This window comes from Ambystoma mexicanum, chromosome 4p (genome assembly GCF_040938575.1).
Source record: "Ambystoma mexicanum isolate Mex_15411 chromosome 4p, UKY_AmexF1_1, whole genome shotgun sequence".
NCBI classification, from domain to species: Eukaryota; Metazoa; Chordata; class Amphibia; order Caudata; family Ambystomatidae; genus Ambystoma; species Ambystoma mexicanum.
In genome coordinates this window covers 254,398,320-254,422,030 of record NC_090927.1, presented here as the reverse complement: position 1 = coordinate 254,422,030, position 23,711 = coordinate 254,398,320, and the positions used below count along the sequence as shown (strand labels likewise).

At 45.4% G+C, this 23,711-nt stretch overlaps 1 protein-coding gene across 1 annotated transcript in view; it reads right to left on the bottom strand.

Annotated features, from left to right (window-relative positions):
• LOC138453178 (cytochrome P450 2K4-like) overlaps positions 1 to 19,964 on the bottom strand; it is a 557,377-nt gene extending 537,413 nt beyond the window's left edge. Inside the window, exon 1 of the mRNA XM_069605777.1 lies at positions 19,680 to 19,964. Within this exon, the coding sequence (XP_069461878.1) occupies positions 19,680 to 19,865 (186 nt within the window). The 5' untranslated portion in view covers positions 19,866 to 19,964. The remainder of the gene's footprint in view (positions 1 to 19,679) is intronic.
• Between the last annotated feature and the right edge of the window lie 3,747 nt (positions 19,965 to 23,711).

Here is a 23,711-nt window from a genome sequence, read left to right as displayed (position 1 = left end):
AGATCCTGCTCAAGGAGGGAACCGGCAGAGGAAAGTGAGCGACCGACCCCCTGCCCACTGCTTAGCAAAACTGCTTAGCAAAACTGCTTAGCAAAACGCTTTACACACAAGGAGTTGGTGCCAGAGGAACAAAGTGGTCTAGGGGGAGAGTATTTAGAGCGATAAAGCTGAAGATAGTTTGGTGCCTAGGCCCAGACAGCCTTGTGGATGATACAGAGGGATTTGAATTTAATCCATACAGCAACCGTGAGCCAGTGAAGACTTTTCAGAGCAGGAGTGATGCAGTCCCTGGGCTTAAGGCCAAGGATAAGTCTTGCTGCCCTATTCTGGATAAGCTGGAGGGGTCGTAGAGTGGAAGAAGGAAGGTACAGGGGGAGGATATTACAGTAGTCAAGTCTAGAAAGAACTAGGGCTTACATCACATTGAGCTACTGAGGGATATTGAGAAAAGGTAGAATTTCTTTGAGAGGGAAGAGCTGATAGTTGAATTTCTTGGCCATGTATTGAGTGTGAGGGAGGAAGGAAAGAGAGGTATAGCAGATGACTCCAAGGTTTCTGGCTTCAGTTGAAGGCGCCAGGGGAGAGCCCAAAGAGGAAGGACAGAGTGAAGGGAAGAAGTAGGCAGCAGGAGACCCAATGGGATGGATCTCAGTTTTACAGGCGCTGAGGCAGAAATCATTGGAGGCGCACCAGGACTGGATGGCAGGTATAGCCTTCTAATACTGGGGCTTCCCTAAGCCAGATTTCTTGCAAGCAACTCAAGTTGTAGGCATCGGAAATTATGTCTCTCTTTCCAAATAGGTGCATAAATCCTCTTGTGTTCCAGTTGCACATGGAGAAGTCTTTTGGAACAGTCTGGTTATGCAGTTATGATCTTGTGCTGTTCATGTTGAGTGCGGCCGCCAACCCATTACAATTGTCTTCTGCCTCGATGTGTCCCCTGTTCGCCTTGTTGCTATAACTCTCACAGGCTTCCTGATGTCCCTTCACTGTAATCACGAGTTGAGCTGTCTTCATTTTAGATGTCCGTGCTGGTGGGTTCCCCGTTTCTTGACGTTCGTTAAAATAAGCAGACTGTGCCGTAGGCCTGTTCCAAGTTTCCATTGGGTGTTGACAAGATGTTTCAGGTCTGCGATTATTGCTTTGGTGCCCATTGTTGATTTCAACTTGGGGTTTAGTAGGTCAAAGCCCATTGGCAGTAATGATAGTGCTTCATCCAGCAGTAGTTGTTTCACTGAATTGGAAAACAAGTAAATAAGCACCTTGTCCCGCCTTTTCTCTCTGAGAAGGTCAATTATTTTCAGGTATTTGGTTGTGATTAGCTGTAATTTTGGAATGTGATAGAAAAGTCTCAAGACGTTTGCTCTATTCAGGATTAATCCATCATTGATGTGTAAAATTCGTTGCAAGAGCAAATTAGGCCTTTCATCCAATCTTTCTCTGCGGCTGTCTCTTGAGGTGTCCTTCGATCTATCACTCTCATAATTTTGGTTAAATTTGCCATGATACAATCTGCATTTGTTCAACTTGTCCTTCCGTCTTTGCTCTAAGGTTCTAAATAGAGGAGATGGGCAGCTGCTGTCATTAAACCCCCGATCAGTGATCAAAGCCTCTGACCGGTTTGACTCTGATTTTTCACTGGTGTTTTTTCTGTTACGGTTTATTTTAGGTGGCCTAGTCCTGGTTGACATATCATAGTACAGGTAATTAACTTATACATATCATAGTACAGTGTTCGCTGTTCAGCTGGTGGCAAGTAACGGTGCGAGCCCCGGTATTCGCTGTGTTTCGCTCAGTAACAGTATCAGTGTTTTCCCCAGAGCACTTGGCTTGACTTACTGAGCTCGCCACTCCTTTGTGTACTCCCCAGGCTGTTTCTCAGAGCCCTTGTTCAGGGATTTATGCTGGCCTGTGGTTGGTTATTTGACGTGCCACCACAGCCTCCCTCTGCTGCTGCGCCATTCTTTTCTCTTCCAAGGTTAGAAATGGCGGGTCTGTTCCTAACTTAAAATGTTCTCCCCTGTTTCTACTGTCCCTGGTTCAGGATACACACCCACAACAGGGGGTACCTTGCTGCGTCTGTTGCTTTAAAATCATTGACATTGTCTGAAGCCTTTTCTGGCTTTGTCGTTACTGTTTCAGTTAGCAAGTCCTCCTCCACGGTTGCTACTCGGTCACCCTGCCAACCAGAGCAGAGCTCTTGGAGGTCCAGTTCACCATAAGTGTCTTCAGAGCAATAGTTTTCCTCGTCATCTCCCATCATGTAAACGGAGAGGTCTATCAAGTCATCTCCAATGTCGATAGTTGTGATGAGTGACCCCTGTGTTTTTTCTTGAAAAGATACTTTTTGCCTTTCCTCTGGTCCGTTGTTTGCCAACTCCAGGGTAAATGTCCTGTTCAGGGTAGCTGGTTTAACTTTTACTAGTAATGTCAAATTTCTGTTGTTTGCCGACCCCAGGGCGGATGTTCTGTCCAAATTTACAGCTTTTGCTGGTAGTGTCAGATTTTTGATGAAGGATCATCTATCATTTGATCTCAGCTTGTGTGGTGTTTTCATGTTCTTAGATTTTGTTGGGCCACCTCTCTAATTTGTGGCTTACTTGTATTTTTTAACTCCTCAGTGTTATGTACTTGCAGTGCAATTCCCCCAGGGCTCTGTCTTGATGTTTCAGATTTTTTTGCAAATATGTCAAAGGTCTTGACCTTTTTTGAGGGGTCCGGAACATCTAGAGTGGGCTCGTTCAACACTCCCTTGGCTGGAGCGCCTGTTGTTCTTACTTCCAGGTCTGTGTTTGATGTCATAATCTCTACTGCTTCGTCCACATCTCTGGATCATTCATTGCAGTCGTACCTTTCTGTGTTTATTACGCCCATTCCTTTCAGACGTGAGGTGTCCTGCGTGGGCGTAGGCTAAGTTCTACCGCCTGATTTGGTTTCTACAGTATTTTGTTGATCTGCACATGGCAAGGGGAAACTAGTCTCATCCTTGTCTGCCTTGTGTACAAGACTGTCCGTGCACCTGCGGGAAAGTGTTGCCCCTGTGTGATCATTAAGTGTGGTTCTCTTTATGGCCCACCAAGGTTGCTAAGGAGTTGTAAAGCTTGTAAAGCAAGATTGTAGAAGATCTTGTGCACCCAGTTCGACCCCGATGTCATCTGAATGCTGTGCCTCACAAACACCTGCCCCTAGTACCTGGGCCAGTGTCCTAGCATCACCTTGACAGTGTTTTCGGGGATTACATCCCCAACCATCACAGCAGGGTCTATGGTTTTCGGTATTTCTAAGAGTATGCAGTCGGAAGCCTCTCCCACGTCCACATCCATGGGGTCTTGTTCCTACAGGACTAAGGGCACAGAGGGCACCACTGGGGCAGATTTACTCTAAAAAAATCTATGATTGGCAAACAGAATGTCAGATGTCAGCCCCTTCGGATGCCAAATGGATTTTGATGATGTGTAATGCACTCAACTCTGTGCTAGAGGGCTGAATATGGGGGTGTGAGAGTTGGGCCAACCAAGTAGTAATTGATGTAACTCTTTCCTTTGAAGAAACCACCGGCTAAGATGCGGGGGCAGTACAGTCTACTCTTAGGTTATGGTGGTTACGGTTTTTGTCAGCCAGCTGGTCGCAACCTTCAGAACAGGCTCCTTTATAAATGTTGGTTTCAAGCACAGCATTGGGGTTTTTGGGAACGCTACTACAAGCCCTACGTCCATCAGCTGGTCAAGTGTCAATGTTCATATTGTTAAGGCGAGGGTTGGAGTTTTTGTTATCCTTGGTTGTAAAACTAGATGCAGGGATTGTCCCGTCTGCCTGTGGGAGACTCCCCTCAGTTAAGAGGTGCCGCATCACCTCTTGTTGCCCATACCTGAACCGCAAGTGTCCCCACTGTATCCAGCTGCCCTTTACGCCTCCGTACTTCCAAAACTACAAATATACTGCATGCTGTTGCCCATATGTAGCTCATATCGAAAGTGCCAATATTGTATTGATTCTCTGTCCACCACCCAGTATTGACCTACTTGTTTAGCACGAATTGCAACAATATTGTGCCTTGCCGCACCAAAGGTCCGGTCATCTAAAGTGCAAATAATGTATTGATTTCTTACCCACCACCTCGCTTTTCAAACTGCATATACTGTACTGCCTGTATTACTGTATTGCCACCATGCCACCATCGAGCATTTCAAAACTGCCTATACTGCACTGCCTGTAGTACTAAATTACTGTATTGCCACCATTGAGTATCTCTAACTGCCGATACTGTACTGCCTGCTGTTGCCCCCACATCTCTCACTACAAAGGGATAATAATGTATTGATTGTATGCCCATCACCTAGATCCACAGCCTTTGTATCTCAAACTGCCCATACTGCATTGCTTGTTGGCACCCATAACTGCCTTACATCTAAAGTGTCAGTAATGCATATCTCCTGTCATACCCCTCAGACAATACACAGTCAGACACAATTTGACAACTAGACTGTAGAGAGCGCCTACTCGCTGCTTCTGGTTACCACATCTCAGGCTATCATCACCACGCACTGCTACACTTTGAATGCCAGTTGCACTCTGGCCTAGATTCATCAGGAGATGGATATCCAGAAACCAAGGATCAACTCCATCACCCTCCTACACTATGACAGGCCCTCCCCCAATCACATTGTAACTCTAAAAATGTCTACCAACCTCCCAGAGTTGCATACCATCCCGCCCACATGCTTCCTTCCCGATACGCAGCATGAAAACTCCATAGCTAATAAACAACCCAAGCACTCACCTAGCACTGGCCAACGCAAGCCTCCCGACCACCAGATTGCCTCCCCTGCAAGCATGTCTAACATCAATCTTCCATGCCCACTGGGCACCAGGAATCTCAGACTAAGGTCTCGACTAGCCATATACCAGCAACAGCCCTCTACTCCAACACAAGCGACCACATGGAAAAATACACATCCCAGATCAAGTGCCTACTACCACAACACCAGGAAAGCTTGTCATACTCCATTACTTTTCACACATTGCAACTCTAATTACACTATACCTAGCCCAAAGGCAATTGGCAGCATCCACCTTGACACCACATCGAACACCAATGATACCTGTAATGCACTCATCTCCCAAGTCCAAACACGAACATTAGCCATAATACCTAATGCTACCAGCTGGAATCCCACATCAACGCACACTTTAAACTCTAACTTTAATCTGCCCCCTACAGAGAATGCGAACCCTGAAACATCCACAATTAAGGGCACACTCATCAACCCAAGATCGATCTAAGCACATGCGTTAGACATCACTGACCTCATCATATCAGACAACTTAGACTTCTTAGCAATCACTGAAACCTGGCTCCACGCAGCAGCTGGACCAGTTCTCTCCTTGGCCATCCCTGAAAACTACACTATCTTCAGGAAAGATAGAGTAGGTCCCAAGGGAAAAGGAGTACCTTTCATCGCCAAAAACAAACTCTGAATAAGAGAAATACCTAATCAGTCATTCCCTTCGGGTGAACTACTCTCCATCAAACTATCTCTCACTGCATCCCTCGCCTTGACCCGCCATCTCATTTACAGACCACCAGGTCCGATGCGCAAAGCCAAACCACTTGCCCTTCTCAACACATGGTACACCGCTAACCTTTAAACCCTGCGCAGCACCAAAAGAATTTCAGAGACAAACTGGAAAAAATACCCCACTGAATCCAACAAAGAGAGCTTTACTATCGCCTCCAAAAACAATAAACAAGATATCCTCCAAACTTAAAGCGCCACCTACAATGAGTGAATCATCAAAGCCAATTCTGGAACTAAAGAGCTCTTCTCTATTGTACGTGAATTAGAATCGCCAGTGCCACCACAAGAATCCTGCCTCAAAGACATGACTTGGTGTATAAACATTCAAAAAGCCCTCTTGGACAGAACCACCTTACAACAATCATAAATGTAAGCAAAAAGATGGAACCTAACACCTTACCCAAACATCCAGACGCCTACAGATACCCCCCTGAAATCCAACACTCAATCGAATTTTCTCCAGTTTCCATGCCTGAAGTATCAAAAATCATCATGAGCCTCAAACCATCTGGATGTCCAGGGGATATATGTCCTAACTCATTCATTAAGGACTCTGTGGCTGAACTTACTCCATTCATCACATCACTAATATATGCCTCTTTTGAATCAAGCACTGTCCCAGCTAACCTCAAAGATGCGTGTGGGTCCTCCTGCTACTCACAAAACCCACATTAGATGCTACCATCCCGACCAACTATTGCCCCATAACAACAATACCATTCCTACTTAAAATATTGGACCGGGCGGCTTACCTGCAAATTCAAAACCACCTAGAATCCAACAACCTCCTTGGCCTCCGCCAATCAGGCTTTTGGCCTGGACATGGCACTGAATCAGCCTTTGTAGATCTAAAAATACAAATGGATGAGATTAAAGGCAATGGCAACCTAGCTCTCTTCCTCTCTCTGGACCTATCAGCTGCCTTTGACCTGGTCAATCACAATATACTCTGCAAACATCTTGCTTTGGTGGCCCACTTCTCAACCAAAGCTATTCATTGGATACAATCCTTCCTATCCAGTAGAACCAAGGGGGTCTTCACCCCGACGGCAGCAGCAGAGCCTGCCCCAGTCTCCTGTGGAGTTCCACAAGGATCCTGCATTTCCCCTGCACTCTACAATAGATTTACGAAACCACTATTTGACCATCTGGATGACTTGGGTGTCACCTAGACTCACTATGCTGACGACACCCAAATCCTCATACCCAATACAGGCACCTAAGAGGCAGAGTCCTTTTTTTCATTATGTATTTTCACAGTTTTCATTTTTCCTCTAAGGTCTTGCATTTTAAAATGACAACCAGCAGCAGTGATGATGACGTGGTGTGGGTGGCTTCAGCTTTACCGGCATGGAAGAAGCAATGTGCACAAAAAACGTACCTGACAGTTGGCAATAGTTCTGCGTAAAGGACCAACATACCAAAATGGAGATCGAGGAAGTCATGTGTATTTCTGTGGTAAGGTTTTGCAGAGGGGACCTTCCTCACAAGCCGCCGCAAAGCTTGGAAACATCGATGTTAATTCAACTTCTTGTCAGTGTTGGTATGAAGTGGACGGATCATATAGGAAGGCTTACGTGAAACATAAAGTAAAAGCCCCTGGAGCAAGATCAGCACAGCAGTATGTATCATCTGTGCCACAGAGTTCCAATACGATCACTAGTTATTTTCCACCAACTAACACCCTACCTTAGTTCATCCTGCCTGCACCAATCTTTCTAGCTTTGTGGTGATGTGCAAAACCTGTCACAGCTTGATCGAGGTGGGAGGTGGCACCCTAGATGCTTTGGGCAAGGCTCTTTCGGAATATACAGCCAATTGACAAAGCTAGGTACATTTTTAAGTGTCCATTTTTTTACCCCATTCTTTAGAAAAAACGCAAAAATGTACAACATATAAAATGGGGAAAATTTTTTCTTTTTTTTAACCTTTTGTAATATGTATGAATCCTAGTTTTTTCCCTTCCCAGTTCCTACCTCATTTTTCCTTGTACCCCAAAACGGTCCTTTTCAGGGTAAACTTTACAGTTATAAAACTAGACAATAAAAACACATACTGTGAATATGTATGAAAGACCTTTAATTGATCCTTTCAATACAGTGTGTGTTTAAAAAAAAAATGACATATCCTTACGTATTTTATTATATCTGCGGCTATCCCATGTGTAAGCCATGTGGAAACACATGCAGTCGGTGCCACTTTTAGCCACGCCTGTATCCTTGGTAGCCGCGGCTATAAAACAGTTTTTTTAAAACACATCTACATATATATATATATGGGCAGTAGTCTTGCAAAGATTTATTTTAAGCTCTATTGAGTGTAGTCTTTGTACACAGTTACTGTAACACTTTATAACTTTCTATGTATCAACAGTTTAAAAAGTTAAGTAAATATGCAAACAACATTTTTCAAGAGCAGGTTTATTTGAGGGGAATGTGGTTGTACATTTTCTTTTTATTTTCATTTCTACATATGATACATCGTTTTCATTAGCCCAATTGTCCGTGTTATTCATGTCAATTATGTATGTAATAACAAACACTGAAATTCAAGTAAGAGACTTCAGTTGCAGGGACGTTAAGTTGATTAATACATTGTAAATATAGTTTCAGTGTTAAGGTGAGTAATACATTGTGATAATAACTTTGAAATAAGGAAACAACTTTGGTTGCAGGGACGTTATGATGAGAACTCAATGCTACAAAATCTCTGAAATTCAACTAAACCCACCTTAACTTCGCACCCCCTGTGGTGCAGCCTATGGCCTCATACTGAAAAGTGGCACTGCTACCGACCTCAATGTTTTTGAAAAAAGCTTAAGGAAATAGAATGTTTAGTACAGTGGCAATAGCAACCACAATGTAATCACTAATTGGAATGTGCACAGTTTGACTTTTATTTTGTTTTCAAAAGAATGGACAGGGAAGAGGAGTGTTTGTTTACCTTTCACATTCCAGAAGCTCGGTTGAGACAAAGTCGGAGATTAAACCCAGTGAATATGATTTGAAAAGCTGCCAGCCTGCCAATGGTTTCACCTTCTGTATAGTGAACTTGTTGTTTTTGATGCTTTGTGCAGTGGTCGAAATGTTCGAAAAGAAGTAGTGGAACTGTGTTCCCTACTGGCCTGCACCCATTCACCACAAACCCCCATTGCCACGCCCCCTCCTTCATGCAATACAAACCCCCAAACCCATGCACCGGCTGTTTAAGGGAACGTTCAGTGCACTGAAAGTTTAAGTTTCAATTTCTTCCTACGCTGAAACCATTCCGGAACGGTTTCTTTATAAAATAAAAGAATAGGAACAGTAAAACCTAATTAAAAAAAAGTAGAGGAGCTCTGCTCCCAACCCTTCCCACCCACTTCGACCACTGGCTTTGTGGCATAAGCCACAAATATCGCCAAAAACATTGCTACTGTAAATGAGAAGATACTGTACAAGGGGAGTTCGGGAACAGTGTATGTAGTTGGCATGACAACTTGCTGACGCTGTGGGATGAAATGACCGAAGCACCAATTGGCCCTTGATCTTCTTGCTCACGTCTGCTGCTGTGGCCAGGGACCTGCGTGCGCTCCGAAGTAGGATCAAAATGCCGGTTGTATTTGGATGTGTGTGCACCAATGCTTTTTGTCACTTGAACTCCTGAAGGACTATGTTTAAAGTCTGACTTTGAGTGATCTGTTTTCGAGGCAAGCTGCAGCCATTTGCAGCCTGGCTCTGCTGCCGGCATCCCCTTGGCTGTGGACTAGATGCTTCCAGGGCTGCTTCTGCTAGCAGCATAAAGGCGCATGGAGAAACATTTTCTTGTGGCAATTAGCCACTCTGCTTCACTATGAGCACGAGATATAAGTCAGCCGAGACCCCTGTTGTAAGCAAACGTTGGAGAAGCGCGCAGCTCCGGAGAGACACGCACCACGTGTGCTCTGCTTCCCACTGTGCCCAGCTGGTTGCAGAAGCAGCAGCCAGCTTCCAGCCCGGGCAGCAGTCACTCTGCAAGCTGTTCCTACTGACTCCTTTATAAACCGGCAGCAGCGCCTATACTTCCGACGCTGCTGAGTCTGATTGTCTTGGTAAGACTTCAACTCTCTTCTGTCATTTTTAGGGCTTTTGTGTTTTAATACCCATGCAATATACATCTGGTGTCATGTATTTCATTTCCTAGTGGGTTTCTCGTTGTGCTGTCGATAGGCCTTAGTTACTGGGAGCTGGTGCTGTGTAACCAGTATGCTCTTTATTGCTGCATTCCCAGAATTCCTGCTGGTGGTGGAAGACTTATGGCAAAGCTCTGCTGTCTAGTAATGCAGGCATGATCATAAAACCTTTCACTGCTCCCTTTGGCTGCCGTCTACTCAGAGGAGCCAACGGATGGCACCACACTTTATAAGTGGTTCGAAAGTTGGTTTTATTATCTGACATTATGCCGGGCAAATATGACCAGGCTAAATGAGAATTTTGCTTCAGAAAAGATGATGCACTGGACTTGTGTAAATTGCCAGGTTCATAAAACATGGCGTGTAAAAGCAACTTACTCATGCATTATCGTGCACATTGTGTGCATGTTAGCACCAAATTTGCATTCTCATGGAATGCAAGGGAGTGGCAGATGAACATTTTGCTCACCATCCACACAGTCATAACGAACATAGGTGCTCCCCAACCAAAAGTACATTTTGGTTGGGGGCCAATAGTTGTTTAGACAGCCCACTAATTGGTTTGGTTTTTGTTTTGCAGCGTGTGGTTAGGAAGGGACAAGAAGTATGGCAAAGATTTTGTAGTCAAAAGAACAAACGTTAAAAAGCATTGTTTTAATCTTACCAATGTCTATTACATAGAATATCCAAAACTATAAGGGGCTCCTGGCTATTCCCGGATCAGTCCAGGTGGAAACATGCCTCTATAAATCAAAGAACTGATCAGGGCGAGTCCGGATTTTATTGTAATTGTTATCTTGACCAACAACAAATGAAACATATTGAGGGTCATTACGACCTGGACTAAAGGGATACCGGGCACCGGTTATGAAACCGGTGCAGGTAATCCCTTTGCGCCCTATTCCGAGGTCCCTTTACGGGCCCCTCCCATAATGCCTGGTTTTACCAGGCGTTAAGGACGGGACCCGCAAAGGGATACCGGGGTCAATAATGGTACCGCAAGTTACAGTACCGTTATTGATGCCTTCCCCCTTCCATTGAGCCCTATGGGGGCTGAAATGGGAATGGGGAATGGCTTTTCAAATGGGGACATACCGGTCCCGACAAGGTCGGACTGGACCGGTAAGTCCCCACACCACCAAGTCAGTGGCGGTACCGGTATTGGTGCTAGTCATGGACTAATAGCGCCATGACTAGCACCAACCTTAGAATGAGGGCCATTGAATCAAAAAAAGTTGACACAGGTAAAAGAAAAGCATACATTCCCTATATAGGAAAACAACCAAAACGATTGAGACAAACTAATACATCAAAAGTGACTCCAATCTTGATTAAAATACATTTCGCCCTACCTGAGGCGTAGTATATATTTATTTAAATGTTTTTTTATTTTTTTAACAGATGCCAAATCAATCAACTTAATCAACAGTGTTGCGTGATGAGCACTGTCTGGTGATGGAATTGTTGACACGTCTGTGTTTTGGCCTTGTGCCAGAAGTGAAATGCAGTAACTATATCAGTCTTCATCAGGACGGGCAATTGTGAGACCTACTCAAACGTGAGATATCCTGTGATCTGGAAAAACAAATAACATACACCAAGTGGTGGTCTGTATCCGGGCAGATAATGTAAAAAGCCTCTACGCTTGGTCATTATTTCAGATAATCCCAAATGGGAACGTACAGTGCAGGTAGGGATCTAGCATGTTTGAGGGGGCTGTGTGTTGAAATTATCTGTAATACACAAAACGTTAAAATGAGACATTGTCTGAGGTGCCTGATACCCAATGGATGGGAACATAGAGTGCAGGTAGGGATCTAGCATGTTTGAGGCAGCTGTGTGTTGAAATTATCTTTAATACACAAAACGCTAAAATGAGACATTGTCTGAGGTGCCTGATTCCCAAAGGGGGAAAATCCCCCTTGTGGACAATATGTAGAGTGTCCACAGACAAAAATAAGTAAATCAATCGACATCAGCTGGTATTACTCATGTCAACAATAATTCCTCACCAACCGCAATAGTTCCAACTTGATTTACATTATTACGTGTCCTTGCAGTTTAAGATATATGGGCCTATCAAAACACCCATTGAGGAACACAGGTCCTGCATAAGGACCCAGAAAATGACCGCCCCATGGTAGCACACTTTCTAGAAAAAGGACGTGGCCACTCAGATTTCACTTGGACAGTCCTAGAGAAGATCATCACCCCCAGACGGGGAAGTGATGGGCATTCTATTCTCTTTAAAAGAGAGCAATTAAGGATCTACCACCTGCAGACCGATAGAATTGTTCTAAATGAACAAATGAGCTGGCAAACATTAGCAACTATATAAACAATTCTGTAGAATGTCTCTGCAGTTTAACAACAGACATCAGCTGATACCCAGCAGTAACTAAGGCAACATCAAGTCTTTGTGTGCTATTCGCCTCATAAACATCACTCGGACGATATAAGCATACACTGCAGCTTAGAATGCAAGAGATGTACAAGAGGGGCTGCCTAGAATGTGAGGTAGGTGCCCCACAAACCCTTATTACTTCCACTCAAAATCTAACATGGGAGGCAATAAGGGCTACATATTTGTAATAAACCCTACAATATGCAATTGGGCATTATAAACTTTGGAAGACCTTGTTTATTTAATGCTAGAATCATAGCCCAACCTCCAAAAACAAGATTAAACTAAAATAAACATATGAGGCGGCACTCCGGATCTCTAAGTATATAGAGAACGGTTGAAAGGTGCTTGTTTGCCATACATCCATATAGTAGGCAATACCTTCCAAGATGGAAGCCCAGTTTTACAGTGTTGGTTCTCTGGCTACCATGCATGTGTGGCTGAAAAGCTGGGCATTAGCCTTTATAAGGCTTGGCCTGGAAAAGCAACGCGTACCACTGAGGAGTCGCGCAGTGTTACGGGACTGTTGGAAGAAATACACACAACAGATGGAGTTCATGGAGGTTGCTTCTTTGAAATAAAAGTACAATGCAAATAGTAACGCATACATTGTTTTTTTTAAAACAACCCTCTTTGAACCTGACACAGTCTCATTTACATTGATTGTGTACAGGTCCAGTAACCAATCCAGATGTAAAGACCACCCTACTGCTGGATACAAATTGTGAAATGCTGCAAAAAGGGGTAAACAAATAACCATACGGCAAGTAATACAAGAGCACCACTGACCATAAGGGATAACAACTACCCATGAATCATCATGCATGTTTTAAAGCAGGTCCTTCACCTGCTGTGCCTCATTGGCATCAGCTGTCAAGGCATGGGCCTTCAGCATGTTCGCCAGGTGGAGTTCAAGCAGGTACAACGTCGGAAATGTCCCACTCAGGGATTCATTGTGATGGCCCTCCTTTTATGGTCATAGCACAGAGCAGACATTAGACAGCAGCTGTCACTGGCAGTTTTAAAAATGATGCTCTGCCTAGAGCTCTGCTGTGAGCGTTGCAATCATCTATGATGGCACTGAAGGGCTCACATAGGATGCATTGTTACTGAAGACAGGTCCGTGCATTCGTTTGGAGAACCACAATGGGCAAATACGCATATTAAAATACTTTACACACATTGTTACAGATGATGACACGTACTAAAAACAAATGGCTGTGAACTAAATCCCCCTACTTTCTCCTACATTAGTAGAAGGCCCCATTCATCCAACTAATACCAGGGGCCCGTGAATACGCCCTATAGCGGGTTCCATGTCTTAAAATCACGGCAAAAATGGCTGTGTATACAAAATTTGGCGACAAAATGCTGTGGTTTTGCCGCCACAATCATGAAAAGGATGCGGGGGACACCCCCACCACCCCTGGACCCTGGTCCCCTTAAATGGTATAATGGGGTACACCTTTACCGGGTCAAACCACAGCATTTTTGCTGCGATTATTTTTACCGGTGACATTTTTGCTGCGATTTTATTACCTGATATGCTATAGCGTCCTGAGGAGGGCTGAGCCCTAAATAAATGGCCTTTGTAGCCAAAATGTAAGTGCTTAAGTAGACCCGACCAAATGCATTTTTCAAATCCGTCACTTATAAACTGAATTAATTATAATGTTCATTTGATATCTATTGTGGGATTTGTATAGACCTTGACAACGGGGGCTTTGCTCCTATTTGTCTTGACCTGCTTCTCTCAAAGCATTCTGTATAGAATTATGTGTTCTTTCATAACGCGGGCTAAATACCAGAGATTGGTTTCTAAGCACGGGATCAGGATTTGAACTTTTGTTGCGCTGCGTTGTCTTGCTTCAAAGCCAAACATGTTGCTCCTGAGCTAACCCTCTCAGGATATAGATATATGTATACAATTGTAGCAACGTCATTGTTTGTGTTTCTCTTGTGTGTTAGGTTTAAAATATGCACTGTATTTCTATTTATTCAAATTGATATGAAGTTTCAAAATGTTGCCTCATATTAATGTATTTATTAAACGTACATAAAACTGAACAGAGAAAAAAGTGTTTTTTCTTAAGAGCATGCATTTAAAATGTAGACAGAAATGGTTGGCTAGTGCTCTCTAGGGGTTGTTTTCTTTTGCTCACTATCAGGCAGCCTGCCCAACAGGTATAAAGTACAGTTAAAAGCAAGTGGTTATTGAGATCTTCATATTTTTCAATGGTAACTTGTGGTCCACCTTAATTTAGCACATTGTATTTTTGGTGTAGTAAGCCTGGCTGAAGTTGAAGCTGAACTTCTAGGCCACAGTGACCATTCATTTCACAGTGTGCGAATTGCTGAAACAGCATGCGATCATGGTGTGGAGGGCATGTGCAAAGCAGGCGGTGCATATTGTGTTGCCGCTTCATAAGGTGACATGGACATGTGATCCATCGTCTGCTGCAGCAAAGTGCAAATGAAAATTAGAAGCCCTTAGCCACTGTGCCTTCACCTTCCCCACTTTTTTTCCAAATGTCAACTCCCCTGTAGCTTCTGCTTTGACACCCTTGCATGCAGAATGTTGCCTGGTTCTCAATTGCATACACCTGCATCCCCTTTGGACTACTCTAGGACCTCTCTTGGGAGTTAGACGAAGGAAAAGCATCCCAATATTCCGTGAGAGTCATATAGTCAATGCTCTGACCACTGGTCTACATTTCCACTGTGAAGGTGAATGTTTTCCCATGGTCACAATACCCTTCCCACTGTAGCGATAACCTCATTGTAAAACTCTGGTGCTTCTGTTCAAGAGAAGAAATAGCAGTCCAGAACTTTCCATTGGGGAGCAGATTCTTCCATAAGCCACAGGAGATTAGGGCCTTTCTACAAAACTGTAAGGTGAGAGATCTATTTCCAAAATGAAAGCCAGGTTAGTATTGAGCAAACTCTGCCTGTCATCTCACTGGCCTGATGCAATCGGGATTCACTGCTATGCAACGCTTGGGTACAGAGGGTACAGCTTGGTGTTCCACTCCTAAATGTAAGCACAGCTGCAGTATTTTCAGGGGTAACTGCAAACATGCTGAGATATGCTGCTTGACTGACAGTGTGGAGAGGGATGCACCTCAGAATTGTGTACTTCTTCCCACGTCTGTGACTATGAGCCTGCAGAGATGTGGCAGCCATGTTGGCTGCTGCTGTCTTTCGGCACACAGTTTTCTGGCAGAGTATGCCATTGGCAACATTCAGTTGCTCTTCATGCTTTTTTTAATGCTGCCCTACTTTTAATTTTCATTGTGGGATAGAAGCAGACAGGCTGAGCTCATCTGGGTGTGGTAATGCTGACTCTTTTTGTATTCTGGATGCCATGTAATGAAGTGATGCAGAGGCGTAGACAGGGTAGGGCGTGAGCAGGCAAGGCCCACCCACAATATGTAATGCCCACTCAGCAGCGCTGTGTGGACATTTACAGATGTTAATGTCACTTGGGTAGACCCAAATAGGTCAAATTCAGGAACCTGCTTGTTATACAATCCTGGCTACGCCTCTGACGTGATGTGCTTTTTGATCTGTGACAGGAAAGCTGTTTCTCAAAGAGACTGTACACAGGTGGGTGTGAGCTTCTATTAATACCACAGTCTCTAAATCTGTGGTGCCAGTCTGTTCCCCATCCTCAGTATCGCTGATTTCCAGCAGCCGTGCCTGTTCCCTTCTCGACTCTGATAGCTCATCATCTTTTCTTTGGCCATCATCCAACTTGTCAGTGGATGGGGGTGGCAGAGAAAGAGACCTGGGATTTATTTCCCATTCCCCTATCCAACTACTCTATGCACAGTTATACCCTGTTCTTCGGTCGATAAGATCTGCACTCCACTCCCTTCTGCTCCTCAAACAGTGGATGGATTGAATATTCAACTTTCTTTGTTGATCTAAAGAGCACATGTTCATTGCCGGGCTGCACAGGCTGACCTATGACTAGGGTGTGCAGAATATGAGTTAATTGACCATGTGCAATTATGGCACCACACTGCACACAGCAGGTGCTGCTGCAGAAGGTAAAAGACCTGGAGTAGCCTATCTCCTCTTTCCGATCACTCCTTTGGGTTATGAAATGTGGTTCCAAATGTGTTATATACTCACTGGCTGGTGTGTCAGCTGCCTCCCTGAGAATCTTTGCTGCTTCATTCCAGAAAGGTTACATGAGCATTACTCTCTGGCAAGCTGCCCACATGGATCCCAAGCTCCTTCTGCTCTTCCTTCCAGGTGCCACTTGGTGGCATGTGTCTCGTCCACTCACTTGAAGTGAGAGACAGTGACTACTGTGCCACCAGCATCCCTGAACCTCTTCTGCTCCCACCAACCAAAGGCACATAAGCATGACTCTTCCACTAGCTGCCATCATGGATTCCCCTAGGTGTCACTTGATGTCATGTGCCTTTTCCACTCACTTTAAGAAATTGACACGGATTGCTTTGTCATCGACCTCCTCCAATGTCTACTTCTCTGTCTCAGCTAAATCAGCCGAGTATGATTCCCCCACAAGCTTGCCTGAGAGATTGCAGGAGATCCCACTCCTCCACCCAGGTGTCACACAATGGCCCATGTCCCATCCGCTCACTTCATGAGATGAACACTGACTGCTGGGACCCTGTCTCCCTGAATCTCTGCTGCTCCCTCCTAGCAAAATCAGGTGAGCGTGACCCTCCCACAATCTCCCCAAGGGATTTCCTGCTCCTCCTGTTCCTTCTCCCAGGTGGCAGACAATGGCACCTGTCACATCCCCGCACTTCAAGAGATGGACACTCACTGCTGTGTCATCAGCCTCCATCAATTTCTTCTGCTTTCTCCCACCAAAATCAGGCAAGCGTTACTGTCCTAGAAACAGCCAACAAATATTCCAGGCTCCTCCTGCTCCTCATCCTAAGTGCCATCTAATTGCACATGTATGGTCCACTCACCTCAAGAGACAGGCACTGTCCAGTGTGTCACAGACTCTCAAAACTGTGCTGCTCCCTGCCATTGCAATCAATCAAGCGTCCCCTCCCAAAAGCAATCATAATGGATTTCCAGCTCCTCCCACTCCCCTTTGCAGTTGTCAACCTATGGCACGTGACTTGTCTGCTCATTTGAAATGAAAGACACTGATGGTTGTATCCAGGGGTGGACTGGCCAATAGGGACCTCTGAACCCTGGGCCTTTTCTAAGTGGGAACTTCCACATTTTCTGATAGGAAAAGGGTTGGGCTTGCTAAAATGTCTTATATGGGACCACTTTGAAAATTATTTCCAGGGCCTCTTTTGGTTCTCTGTCCACCACAGGACCTTGTGTCACTCGCCTTCTCTGCCGCAGCCTACCAGCAAAATAAGGCAAGTGTGACTATATGTGCTGGTCACTGGGCCGACTCTCGCCGGATCCAAGATCCGGCACCAGATGTGAAGCCGGATCTCAGGATCCAGCCTTAGTCAGTCGCCCAAACACCAAACCCATGCTCTCCATCTGGGCTTCGAGGAAAAAAAAAACTCCTGCAATGGAATGGCGTAGGGGGCGGAGCAGCTCACTGCTGCCATGAGCGCACTTGTGGCTCCGCCCCCCTATGAGTGCACAACAGCAGGACACCTGGACAGGCTGGCCTGCATCGTCACTACGAGTACGTTCAAAGCAGGCACTGCACCCACGCAGACTACACTGCCGGGCCTCCGAAGGTGGGGGCTGGGCTGCTCGGAGCAGCCTCCCACATTCGTGGGCCCGGCAGATCTAATCTGCCCTGTGAGAGCACCCTGCACACAGAGTAAATTACTCTTTGTGCTCAGTGCTTTCACAGGGCATTGCTTTTAATGCAACATTCGGGGTTCCTATGATTTTATTTTAAAAAGAAACCGCTCCAGAACGGTTTCATTTTAAAATAGTGTAGGATGAAGTTGAAACTTGCACTTTTCAGTGCACTGCACTGAACGTTTCCCTAAACAGCAGGCACATGTGTTTTGGGGTTTGTATTGTGCGTGGGAGGGAGCGGGGTGGCGGTGGGGTTTGTGGGGAGCGGTGCAGGCCAGTAGGGAACATAGATACACTACTTATTTTCGTACACTTTGACCACTGATTGCTGGGTGTTTTTACGTTCTGCCAATACTAGTATTAGCCAAGCAGTAAAAAAAGAGAAAAAAATAAAGCTTTTGTAATTGCAGGCAGTGTTGTATTCCAACCTTATGATTGTCTCCTGTTCACTCCTTAGCACTGGCTCCACCGGAGTTAGTAGGAACAGGGCACTTTGCTTACCAGTGCAAGGAAGCAATTGCCAACAGCCGGGCTCCTTGTGTTTGTCCCCAGTGATCCTTCTCTGAGCCCCTTGGGATTGTCCAGGGGCATGAGAGACTTTCCCCATGCAACAGTGTCTGCCTGACCCATATACCCTCATGGGTTGTCAACTCCCCAACCGTTGACCTCTACTTTTTTGCCTGGCACCAATGTTCCCAATAGCCCGGGACATGGCAACAGTGGGTCAAGGTAGGTGGTGTCTATGGCTATCCTTCACACAGGTACAGTGGCAGGGCCTTTCAATTCTTTTACTTAAATGGGTTTGCGAGGCTCAGTGTGGCTCCGTCCTTAATCCTGACTGCAAGCCCTGCCCCAGTGCTTGCTGCTTGCCTTCACACCTCATCAGATGATGGCACCCCAAGCGGTTTTCAAGTAGTAATGACATCATATTTTGGGTGCACCAGTGCCATGGAAGTGGTTTAAAGTGGAATTGATATATAGCTTGAAAAAGAAGCAGCGTGAAAGTAATTGTGCTGCTTTAAACTATTATTTTAGACATTTCCTTTGATCGGAGATCACCTGCCAGCTCCGCCCCCTCTAAACCCCGCCTATTCAGACACCGGCCACCCCCAAAACTCTGCCTCCACCCCAGGCCTTGTGGGATCCCCCACCAGATGTTTTCCATTTCCACCACGGGTGACTATTCCACTCATGTCAAGAGATGGCACACCTCAAAACCAAGCAAGTGTTACTCTCACACAAGGAGCATTCAGGCAAAGCAAGGGGAATGTGCATGCGTCGCGTGCAGTAGAGCAAGCTGCTCTGGTTCTCAGGGACTCCTCCCTAAATCCTGTCCAAAGGGCACTTGTGCTGTTTGCCAGCTTCAAAAGACGGATTTCGTCATCTCCCAAGCCTGCCTTTAGCAATAACCTCCCATTGACCCCCACCGGCAAAAGTTTTGCAGTGCAGTAAAAGAGCTGGTGACAGAACTATCGCCACTTTACCGACCCTTTTCCCGCACCAACAAACTTATAATGACCCCCTAGGTGTAATGAAGATTACCAAAAGTAATCAGTGCATGGTCTGCAGACATGAGCGCGCGCCTTGTGTATGCCTTTCTATCGCCCCCTAGAGCTGGCTGGGAGTAGAATTAGTATCAGGCAGTGTCTGCTCCATCTTCTTCCCCTCTCGCTGCTCCCACGGGTGTCAATTATTTCTTCACAAGCAACACGGCGCCTATAAATAAAATTCTGCGCGTGTTGTCCTGAGGAAACAAAGCCGTGCTCGCGGTGCTTACCTCTTTGAGGGTCAGATAAGGTTTCTTGAGGTTCAGGATGTGAAGGTTCCCGATGATTGGGAGTGGTCTCGGACCGGGAGGAAAGTTACTGTATTTGTTGCTTTTCCGGCCATGGTTAATATAGAGCCCACAAAGCAGAGACAAAACGCAAAGCAAGAGCGCGGCAACAGGGTCCAGGAAAGGCATGACTCTCTCGCCTGAAGCCGGGAAAGCGGCGTGAAAGGACAGAGCGCTCGACTACGCTCTTTCCAGATAGTATGCAAATGAGCGCTCTGAAACCAGACACTCGGCTTACACTGGGACGTGCCCAGTGCTTTAAGAGGGGTAAGAAATTGAGGGGCCTTCATCCATGGGCGTGCCTTGCATAATGGGGTGGTCTAAAACGTGATGGGCGTGGCCTAAAGACGAACATGTGCAAATGGCCTGGCCTATGGAACTGAGTGCATAGTGCAACACAGTCTGCTTGCTACACTCTAAATCGATAAATATACCCAGCACACGCGGCATCAATAAACAAACCGGGCGGTCTACGGCCGTGAGGCATCATGTGACCCAAGAACTGTTCCCCCTCAGCACAGGACCAGGCTTATTTATGTATGCATTGTTTATCCGGTACACCTGCAGACACCTCTACCACAGCTTTTCCCTACTTATCTCTCTTTTTCATCGATCTGCTCTTTTCTCTCCTTCCCAGTTTCCTTTCCTCTCTCCGTTGTTCCCCTCTTTCTATCGCTTCTTTTCGACACTTTTCGTTTTGCTCCCTGAACAGACATGGATTATTTATGTATTTATGCATTGTTTGTCGGATACGCGTATCCAACATACACTGCATAAATAAAGAAATTAACCACGTCGTGTACAGAGCGGGCAAAGACCACGACCCGGTTTGTTTATTTATCGATGCATTGTTTGTCGGATACTTCCGACAAACAAGCCATACATAAATAAATAAATAAATAAATAAATAAATAAACCAAGGCTGTTCAATCGTGGGCTCCTTGATCGAATATGCAGGGCATGGGCCACCAGGTTCACAGGTCACCCGCTGAGGACGCAGGTATTATTATGCCCACAGGGAACACAGGGACTGCAACTTCGTCTTCTTGCGGGTCAGGAGAGGAAGTCACAGTTTGGAGATACCGCAGTTTTTCTGACGGCTGCTGTGACTGACAGAAGTGCCAAGCAGCCACAGCGTTGCACAGTTAGATGCTGTGGCTGGCTGACACTACTGTCAGTCACAGCTGCCTGTTTCAATCAGAGCTTATCTCCCATTGTGGCTGCGGCCGTGGGGGGATAATGACCCACCCAGCGTGGTAGGACGGACCCGCAGGGCCCCCTTTTGGAGATGGCCAGGGCTCGTCCCGGCTGGCCCCGGCCCACTTAAAGCACCGGGCGTGCCATTAAATGAGATAAGGTCTAGCACAGATCCATGTTTTTCAACTAGGGAACTTTATGTTCTTTGGCAATAGTGCACTTTTTTTGCTTTCATAGAATGTTCCTTTTTTTCGCATGACATGCTTTAGTACACTTCATTAAGATCTGTAGAACTCAGTTATTACCCAAGAGGAGCTTGCTACAGATAAGACTACATTTTGCTTAATGTTTGCATTGATTTTGCAATGCATTTGATTTGTTTAGCCTTCATAGCTCACCTATCCAGGATACCAGTGCATGACAAACTCTACAGTGCCAGGGGTGGCAGAAGTGCTTCATGCACCCAATGAAATCTCAGTAAGTGATATCACAAGACATGTGACTGGTGGCAATACAATGAATGTGATCAGCAATGTCAAAAATGTACACTAGACAGAAGGAATAAACAAGCCTTGGCAATGCCAACAGTTTGGGCTTTTCTGTAGGCATGGGAAAGGCACTTACCAGACACTGCCGTACTGGTATGAACTACGCTTTGTTGGTAGCAGGTGCAAACGGCTGCGAGTACCTGGGCATCTAGTAGCAGTGCCTGGCAAAAGCTTAAAACTTGTGCACAACCCAATAATGTTGGCTTTGTCAGTGCTTGTTTTAAACAGGCTGTCAGTGGCTTTGCCAATGCTTGTTTTTAACAGGACTTCAGTGAGGACACGCATAGTGCTTATAAGTCGAGCGGCTGAAGGCAGGCCTGGTAAGACATTTTTATTACACCAGTAGTGAAGTGATTCACTAAGCGCACTACGCGCACAGCTTGCGAGTAAGATCAAACTGTTATTTATTATCAAGCGAGCCGAAAGAGCATCCTGCACATTCTCTGCTCCTTCCCCCAACTGTCCACCTCCCCACATTCCACCTTCCACTCCCTATTCCACATTCCAAACTCTCGTGGCATCACGAGAAACTTTAACAAATATACAAACCACAACTCATCCCCCTCACCACAGATGAACAACAATGAATGAACGAAGAATGTCGGGTTCCCAAACAGTTAAAAAACAAAAAAACGATGTACAAAGAATGGAATGCAACAGTTGTCCTTAGGAATACAATTATCGCGAGAGAAAGTGTGAACAAACTTCATCTATAACAAACCTCATCCCATGAAATAGTCCTTATACCAAATAGGTGGTCTACGAGATCTGGAACGCACCATCAACATAACTTTCTCCACATGGGTTACTTTCATGCAACCTATCACTCTGGTCATTGACCCTCACTCATCCACACATCAACTTTCTTACCCTTGTACACAGTCAAGTCTCTGCCACTCCACCTCCATTTACTCAACCTGCACATGTTCCACACAGTCCCGTCTTCAACCCTGACAGACTTGTCGTATACTTCTCTTACCGGGTCAGAATATTTCTAACCACCTTTACCAGGTACCACATCCTTTTTAATCCTCACATATTCACCTAGTTTGAACCTCATCTTGCAAGGATTTGGCTCGCACACATCAGTCAAAGTTGTAGATTTTTCACGTACACACCCTTTCACATTTACCCATGCAGGATTAAGCAAAGTATTCGGCTGCCTGCTCCTCATAATCACAAAGGGCGATTTCTCCAAATAATTTCTCACTGAAGTCCTTTTACACCATAACTGCACCTCAATTACTGTCTCCACATTCCACTTGTTTCTTACTGCTTGCTCCATTGCCTCCCCCATAACTCTATTACACCTCTCCACTTTTCCATTTGTTTGAGGGTGATAACGTGCTGAAAACGTCCAATTAATACCTACTTCAAGCAGATACATCTGAATTACAGCACTCCTGAACTGCGCTCCATTGTCACTTATATCCTTCTTGGATAACCCTCTCATCTAGAAACCTGTTCAAGGAACTTTATTATCTCTCCTGACCCACTTACCTTCAACCCATCCGGAACAGTTGTCCACCATCACCACCAAGAATCTCTTTTCTCTAACCAACCTATTGTATGGTCCCACAATGTCAATTCCCAAGTGTTCCCACGCAACCTCTGGTTGGACCACCACACTGTTCTCCACCTTCTGAATCCTATAACTCTTGTCGTCATTCTGGCAAGGCCAACCATTCCTCACAAACCTCTGTACCATCAAATCCATGCTTGGCCACAATACTTCGCTCTCAAATTCCTCTCGGTTATAGTAAATCCTGCATGACCTTGATGAGCCTTCTCCAACAACTCCTCACGTCATTTCTCCAGTGGTACCAGCTCATCACCTCTCACAAGTACTCCACCTTCCATAGAACACTCATCTCTAACTTCCCAGAATGGTTTGACTCTCTCATCCAGCATATTGTTAGGTGGCCAACCATTTTTCGTAAACTCTCTCACCTTCTCTAGTACCTCATCTCCCTTCAATTCCTCCAACCATTCATCTCTAGAGACCACTTCATTGACCACTGCCACCACTTCCTCTTCATGGTCCTCCTCTTCATCATCTTTATCAACAGGCAAGTTGGAAAGGTAATCAGCCACTCTATTTCTCACACCAGGCACATATCTCACGGCAAGATCATACTCTTGCAAACTCACACTCAGCCTTGCTAATCTCTGGGTAGCTCTGCACAGACCTTTCACCATCAATAATTATCCTAAAGGTTTATGCTCAGTG